The sequence below is a fragment of the Coenobita brevimanus genome, chromosome 110 (assembly GCF_032717465.1).
Source record: "Coenobita brevimanus isolate Jiangsu-jjx chromosome 110, ASM3271746v2, whole genome shotgun sequence".
Lineage (NCBI taxonomy): Eukaryota > Metazoa > Arthropoda > Malacostraca > Decapoda > Coenobitidae > Coenobita > Coenobita brevimanus.
The window spans coordinates 34051387-34060131 of record NC_137063.1 but is presented as its reverse complement, the minus strand read 5'-3'; the positions used below and the strand labels follow the sequence as shown (position 1 = coordinate 34060131).

General features: G+C 40.7%; 1 protein-coding gene and 1 pseudogene across 1 annotated transcript; one reads left to right on the top strand and one right to left on the bottom strand.

Moving 5' to 3' along the window:
- Positions 1-183: 183 nt before the first annotated feature.
- On the bottom strand, positions 184-302 carry LOC145417631 (5S ribosomal RNA; annotated as a pseudogene).
- A 7173-nt stretch (positions 303-7475) lies between these two features.
- On the top strand, positions 7476-8417 carry LOC145417540 (uncharacterized). The gene has a single exon (XM_080286249.1). The coding sequence runs from the start codon at positions 7476-7478 to the stop codon at positions 8415-8417; it is 942 nt and encodes a 313-aa protein (XP_080142375.1).
- The last annotated feature ends 328 nt before the right edge of the window (positions 8418-8745 follow it).

The window sequence follows — 8745 nt, the reverse complement described above, 5'->3', positions numbered from 1 at the left end:
TATATATATATATATATATATATATATATATATATATATATATATATATATATATATATATATTCATTCATTTCATTCATTGCCAGATGCCATGTATCCCAGACAGGGTGGCCAAGGGCTTAGAGTTAATTGTTTTACAGGGAGGGGCACTAATCCTCCACCAACCCCACTTTGACGTAGGGATGCCAACAGCATCTGGTGTTCCTAGGTGGTCACCCATCCAAGTACTAACCAGACCCAACGTTGCTTAACTTCGCTGATCGGACGGGAAGCGGTGTACTCAACGTGGTATATACATATATATATATATATACTATATATATATATATATATATATATATGTATGTGTGTGTGTGTGTGTGTGTGTGTGTGTGTGTATACACTATATTTATATATATATCCACTCACTCTAAGTAGTGCTGCATTGGGTGTCTGCCTTTTCCTCCTTTCCTTCCTATTCTGTCTTTCTTTCCTTCATTCTTTCCCCCTCCTTCTGCCTATGGGTAACTTTACACTCCCTTTTCTGTCTTTCTTTCCCTCATTCTTTCCTCTTCCTTCTGCCTATGGGTGACCCTACAGTACACTGAGTGACAAACCAAATGGTTTCCTGTACACAAGGTAACCATTTACTGCACTGAGTGGTAACCATAAAACCAAATTATGATGCCTGGTGGTTTAGTGAGTAATCAAGTTAATCCAACTGGATTGGGCCAGTCCAGGTTCATACCAAAGGACCGGTTGGAGTTTCTTGTTCATGTAATGCCACTTAGGAATGAGTGAGGCTGGTCACTCTCATTTTAAATATCAGGACCAACTTGCTTAGCCATGGGCTCTTACACTCCTCATGGGGCAACATAGGATTGGATGATGTATGGATGAGTGGATGAAGCATGTCACTGTTCATCAAATTTCATCCTGATTTATGCAGCCAGGCACCATATCTAGCTTGCACAGTATGGTACAAGCTCTTTTATCTGATATGCATGGCAGATTGAGGCTCTCATTTGGTCATCTCTCTGTTACTTGTGATAACATGTGATGTACTTAAATTTGTTGCCTTTATTTGAATTCAAGCAGTGAAGAGAAATAGAGAAGTGAGCATGGTAGTAAAAAGGTTGCTGCATGATAGCACTATGATACCCATGCTAACATATGGAAGTGAAGCTTGGACCTTGTCGGAAGTACACAAGTCAAGAGTAAGAGAGTGGAAATGATATATCTGAGAGGTGCATGTGGAGTTACTTGGAAAGATAGAATGACAAATTGAGTAGTGTTGTGATGTGGTTGTGACAGAAAGCATTAGGAGAAATACATTGAGGTGGTTTTGTCATGTGGAGGGGATGGAGAGTGAAAGACTAGTGAGGAAGATTTATGTGAATGAGGTGGAGGGCGGGAGAGGAAGGGGGAGACCAAGGAGGAGATGGATGGATGGAGTGGAAAGGTATATAAGAGAGGGGGGATGTAAGTTGGGGGGGAGGGCATCAGAATGGCAGGGGACAGGGTGATATGTTTATGGCCACCCCGTAAGGGATTATGGCACTTGGCTATAGATAGCTTAAACTACTGAGATGGTGTAGACTTATGAAAAGAATGTAGGGAGATAGTTTAACAGTGGGTGCACAGGTATGACAGAGGTAATTGGTTAATATGCAAGAGAAAGGTCTGCTATATGAGAGAAAAGAATTAAGTAATTTGTAGGTGAGGGTTGAGAATGAAGTTCACTCTACTGTAAATTGGAGGAAACTGACAGATCTGCTGTACTGGTAGGGGTGGAACTTTTGTTCTGAAAATTTCTTGTAATTTGCTTGTCTTTGGTAGTAAAAGACAATATACCATATCTGCTGACCTAATTATATGTGGTAGGTGGGGGCACCCATCATCCGCTTAATGTAATGCTGCCAGTTTCCTCCATCATGTTTGTCAATCATTCTTTTCCTGTATCCACACTCTCTCCCTATTTCTTCCATCCTTCTAACACTGTTTATTGCTCTGCTTTCCACTGCTGGTGGCAGTACACTGGTGGCAAGCCAAATGGTTTCCTATAACTCAGGAAACCATTTACAGCGCTGGGTGGTAACCAAATACCGTGGTGATGCGGAGCCTAGTATGGCACCCCTGTTAACTGGATGGAGAGACGTAAATGTGATGTTCACCCAGGAACCAAAACTCCACACTAATCCCCATGCCTTACATGGGAACATCAGTTCACTGTACGGGATGGCCCTGCAGGGGTGGTTGCTTGCCTTTGATTGATGGGCCTATTGGTCAGACAGGCAGCACAACAACAGTTGGCTTGTAACATGCACAGTAATTTTGACAGACATTCTGGGAAGGGGGGGGGGGATATGCAGTGCTTGCTAGGCCTTGGAAGTTGTTAAGTACTGTACAGTAGCAGGGATATGCTGTTAAATCTGTTATACCTACCATTTTGATTAGCATATTATGTCCACTTAATAAATTTTAATAAATTTAACTGGGAAATTTATGTGAAGAGTGTTAAACAGGTGGAACAGTTTTCCTGGTTTGCCACTTTGATATTGTAGTGGTTATTAATCATTTTAAATTAATCTGGAAAACAGCTTTGTAAGGGAGGTATTTCGAGTTCAGCTACCAGTACTACATCATTGAAACCACCACTTGGGCCTGTAATCCAGAGCCTATCTTTGTTCCTGAGTTTAAGTATATAAGGTGCAATATGATTTTTTTTTGTGGGGGGGGGGTGAAGGGGAGAAAGTCCCTTTTATGCCAGAAAATATGGTATATAATAAGGACTTATAGTTGACAGAAAATTATTGTTATAAAAATTACTGTATAGGTATGCTTTAATACCAGTACTATTAAATCTCCATGCAGTGTCATTTCCAAGTCTCTTGGTAGCTCAGGTAAGTGCTGTTGTGTGACAACGTGAAAGTATTGCTTGTAAGTAAATTTGCAAGTTATCTAAGTTTTGGATGTGTGAGTGCCAGATATTGGAGCTCTTACTGTATTTGTCATGGAGTGCAGAGTGCAGCAAATTCATTTTTTTATGGTGCTATTTGAGTGTGTAGCTATGTAACTACCTAGGTATTGGTGTATTGCCATAGGGAAGCAGAGCAGCTTTACTACGTCATAAACCTTTCGTTTATATCAAACTGCTATGACCCGCATAAAGGTTGAATGTGCAGTGCATTATTTAAACCAACCCATTTTCCAATCCCTAATATTCATATACTTTTCTCACACTCCAAAAATTTTAATAATCCACACAGTCCTGGGAACAAGTATGTTTGGATAGCAAATGTTTCTTGTCATTGTTGTGGTAGGGGTGTGGTAGCTCCACTACCCAGTATGTGCTGACTAGGCTTGTACCTTCTGTGACACATCAGGGAGGTAATTGTACCTGGAATTTCCTTTCTCCTTTAAGTTAAGTTCTTTAAAGAGTTCAAGGAGCCTGTTTCTTGAATTTGGGATACAGGGTTAGGATGATTACCATATAATGTCTAGTGCCAAGATTCATTGTGTTACATTTACATAACTAGTTTTACAGTTGTAGGTCATCAATGTAGGTGATGTACAATTTGACAGTTACTTAGAAATTCATCAGCAAAAGGTGTGTCCCTTATGTGAGGGACCTGTTGTCATTTACCTGAAAAGACTACAATATGATCATACAAGGCTTTTCAGTAGGTTCGTTGAGTGAGACTCCTAAAAATTTCCCAGTCATCAACTATTGAACAATATGTTGTTGGCCCTAGAAGCACAATGTCTATCACGTTAGCCTCACAATCTATGGTGCCCTCAATATGGATTCAAAACAAGCCATGGCTGACAGTTAAACTCTTGAGGTAAAGTGGCCTTCCCTAACAAGTATATGTTTGTACCCTGTCAGTTCATACTGATACACACAGACCTGGGCACTCACAAACATAGCCACTCCAATGCTTTGACTTTAAAATGCACTGCTGTCACTTAGTTTCCCTTATGGATTCAAAACAAGCCATGGCTGACAGTTAAACTCTTGAGGTAAAGTGGCCTTCCCTAACAAGTATATGTTTGTACCCTGTCAGTTCATACTGATACACACAGACCTGGGCACTCACAAACATAGCCACTCCAATGCTTTGACTTTAAAATGCACTGCTGTCACTTAGTTTCCCTTCCCAGTCTATACATGGCTGTAACATTCAAAGAACAAGATGTTTTTTCTTGCAGTGGACCTCATTATTCACAAATACAGATATGTTGATATAGAGTTCATAGTTTGTATCACTTTGTATCGTGGCCTACAGTGTTAAAAGACAGTGCTTGTACACTATTTATCTATCTATCTATCTATCTATTGCCAGATGCCATAATCCCGTACGGGGTGGCCATTTGACTCTGAGTTACTTGTTTTACAGGGAGGGGCACTAACCCTCCACAAACCCACTTGACACGTAGGGAGCACGTATGGTTTGGTTATATGGTTACCACCCAGCGTTGTAAATGGTTTCTTGGCTTACAGGAAACCATTTGGCCTGTCACTCAATGTAAAGCCACCTGTAATGGAAAGAACATTATATGAATATGCTGTAGCTGTTTCTTCTTTGTGGCAGTTATATTTTGGGGGGCATTTACATTTTATTGGGTCAGGTGTTTTGACATAGTCTGGGAAATTACTTTCAATATATTATTCTAATTTTGTAATTTCCCTGTGCTTGGATTCAGCCCAACCATTTGGTTAGGGTAGTGATAAAGCTTCCTTGTTTTACTTGTTCTGGATCTTACTCTCCCCTTTATGTTAGTGCTGTTGTTGTAGCCCCAGGTTTATCAGAGCAGTAACCCCATGTACTGCAGGCTGAAACTATCCCCCTGCTGACCACCATTTCTCTTTTGGGGGATAGGAAGGAAGTTGAGGGACTTTTGTGTAACCATGGAGCATAGCTGCTAGATTATATTAAAATGGTGTCACCAGTTGAAAGTGTCCCTATTCAACACTTGTTTACAACAGAAGGAGATAAGATTAGGGAGATGATGATGACATTTTTTTTTTTTTTTTCCCACCCAGTTTAGTTTATATACCATATGTATAGAGTATAACGAGATCATGAAAGGCAAGTGATCCAGAAGATTGTAACTTTGTATTTCTGTCTGTTAAACTCACATGCGAATACTGTTGTAACAAAGATTTCGTCAGAGAATAAAAATATTCAGTCTAAATTCTTACATGATTATCCCTGTTAATGGTAAGAAACTTTAAAATTACATACTGTTCTCCCTGAAAACAGTGTTTTAATGATAGCAGTCACTGCTTTTCATGACCTCCCATTATTACCATATTTTTTAACACAGAGGTGACAGCAAAGTAATGCATTGCAACAGTTATAGGTTGGGCATTATGTCTGCTTATCATTTGTTACAAAACTCAGAAAATTTCTAGTGGAATACTTTAGTAATATGACTAATCATTGCACAGAAAGTGCCAGACTGTACTGTAGATATCATACAGTTTCATATATATTCAGATTTTAGGCTGCAGGTGGCTTATGATACTGCAGTTACAGTTTTTCAATTATCAGTAGCAACAAAAGGACATACAGCATGCACGTGGCACAGACTTTACACTTGCCATCATACGAGGTCTGTTCAGAAAGTATCTGACCTTAGGCTCTAAAAAAAAAATAAAAAAAACTCTTGAGCTAGGACACTTATCACCCCTCAAAGTAGGCCCCTTCTGACAACACATATAGCCCAGCATTCTTTCCACTGCCTGAAGCATTTTTCAGTCAGTTTTCGATATCTCCTGCAGGTGCTTCGTTGCATTCGTCATAGTCTCTTCTTTTGTCTCAAATTGGGAAACCATCAGCTGAGTTTTGAGTTTGGGGAATAAGCAAAAGTCACATGACACCTTGTCTGGTGAGTAGGGAATCTACTGGACCTGCGGGATGTTGTGCTTGACCAAAAATTCCTGAATCATTTAAGAAGAATGGGCAGGGGCATTGTCATGGTGCAGCTTCCAACTTGTCACTTTTCCAAAGGTCTGGTCTCTCTTGCCGAAATGTGTCACAGGGACGACGGATAATGTTGAGGTAGTGATGTTTGTTGACAGATTGACCTTCTGTTGTGTATTTGTGACGCACAACACCATGGTAGTCGAGAAAAAACTGTCAACGCATGAGAGCATTTCACCGTGCGGCTGACTTGTCATGCTTTTTGGCCGAGGCGACATTGCATGCTTCCACTGGGATGAATATGCTTTGGTTTCTAGATCATACCCTTACACCCAAGTCTCATCTCCAGTGATAAGAAGCTTCAGAAAGTCTGATTCATGATCTGCACACTCCATCCTGTAGAGCAACTTTCATCTGAGAGAAGAGATCATGACTAATGTGATGAAGCACCTGCAGGAGATATTGAAAACTGACTTTGAAAAATGTTTCAGGCAGTGTAAAGAATGCTGTGCTATGTGTTTCAAGTCAAAAGGGGCGTACTTTTGAGGGGATTAGTGTCCTAGCTCAACAGGTTTGCTCTTAATTTTTTTAGAGTCTTAGGTCGGATACTATCTGAACGGACCTCGTTTTCATGCTTGTGAAGTACTGTACCTTGTTACTGAGACTGCAACAGAACAAAAGCAGTTACAAAACTATTCTGATTAGGCTACAGGTGATAAGCAAGTTATTATTGAATTTTAAAAGGAATAATATTTAAAAATTTGATATTAAACATGTTTCTTAAAAGTTTATTGATACTGAGATATTATAATTGTACAGTGTGGCAAAAGCTGACCAGGCATTGCTTAATAAAAGGGAGGAATGGAATAGTTCTAAACATCTTTTCATTTTTTTTCAGGTTGCCAGAAGATGCAAACCATGTAACAGTGGTTAACATATCCTGACAAATTACAAATAGACAAATATGTAGATAACATAATTTTATTAGGTAAAGAAAATATTAACAAAGCATTATGACAGTGCTGAGAGGACAGTGAAATTGATGAAAGATTTTCATCCTATTACCTAAACTATCTTAATATGTGTTGAAAATATCGTTTACCTCCACCTAGATTTTTATGGATGTCATGGCGAAAGAAGAGCAGCAGTTTATGAATAAAGAAACAAAGTAAAGTGAGGTAACAGCCCACCATGTCTCTGCCACAGCAAGTATGTGTACCATCTATGCCTACTGCAGTCACAGTGTCAGTGGGACTGCCAGTTGTCACCGTAACTGCTGATGTCACACTAGCAGACAAGGATGCATGGGACCAGCAAGAGAGTCAGGGGAGTACACATGGAGCTCCTGAGAATAATTATCAGTGCAGTGTTTGTGGAAAGTCATATTCCCAATGCAGTAGCCTAGAGTACCACAAAAAAACACACAGTGAAGTAAAGCCCTTCAGCTGCTCCATTTGTAGTAAGTCATTCTTTAACAAAAGCAGTCTTGGAGTGCACAGCAGAATTCACACTGGTGAGAGGCCATACCAGTGTGAGGACTGTGGCCGAGGCTTCACACAGCGCAGCATGCTCACTGTCCATCGCCGCATCCATACAGGAGAGCGGCCATACAGCTGCTCTGAGTGTGGCAAGTCTTTTTACCAGAGTGACCACCTCAACAAACATAAGCGTACGCACACGGGAGAGAAGCCTTATAGTTGTGGAGAGTGTGGAAAGCCATTCTCGGACAGCAGTGGGTTAAGACAGCATGTAAGAAGGCACACAGAAATGGGACCATGGCAGTGTGAAGCCTGTTCCATGATGTTCGAAAAAAAAGCATCATTTGAAATACACAGGATGCAGCATCGTGGAGAGCAACCCCTCAAGTGTGATATCTGTGGCAAACTTTTCCATTATCAATCTACCCTTGACCTCCACAGGAAAACACATTTTAAGGAAAAGGATTTCAGATGTGATGTTTGTGATGAGAAATTCACTGGTAAAATTAGCTTGCGCAAACACACAAAACATACACACAAAGAACAGTACTTAGTCAAGAAGTACAGCTGTATGCAGGCTGAAAACAGACGCAGATCAAGTGGGAGCTTAAAAGTACGATGCAGTGAGTGCGGCCTGGTCTTCAAGGACAACAGTAAATTCCTCACCCACCAAAAAATACACCTCCCACAGAGGAACTTTATGTGTGAGTTTTGTGGAATGGCCTTTGCAAAGAGTTACACATTAGAGGTCCACCAACAGATGCACAACACTGATGTCCCTCTCATCATACAGGCCAACCAGTGTTTTGAAGTTGTGTCAGCATGTGATACAAAGCTAGTGACCCTAACACCTCTATACCCAGTGGCCTCACATTCTCCAATGGTGACAGAGAATACAACATTAGTGCAACCTGGCTCTGTCAACATTCCAGGTACAAGCAAACTTCAGACCTTTGTGAAGATTCCCATAAACACTTTTACTAATGCAGAACAGCAGCAAGAGTTAAAAAAATGGAAACCACCAGTCTGATATTGACCCCTTGTCAGGTGTTGGAGCCTGAGATTAGGCTACCATTGTCCAAAATATTTACAGGGAGGTGACCAGCCTGCAACCCTGGTGGAGTTACATAGCTGAAAAACCTCCAGCCACCCTCAGGGATTCACATCAGTACAGTATGTGTACAGCTTATGACCCTCACTCCAGTTGATGCCTCACACCACTAGACCAGCAGGCATGTTCATAAGCAAGGTGAGTCTATGGGGAATATCATCGTTATAGCTATTCATTTCTTGTACTTAACCCCTTCATTATGATGATGTCATGTTCGCCATCTCCAGATGATTATTCAGCATAGCAG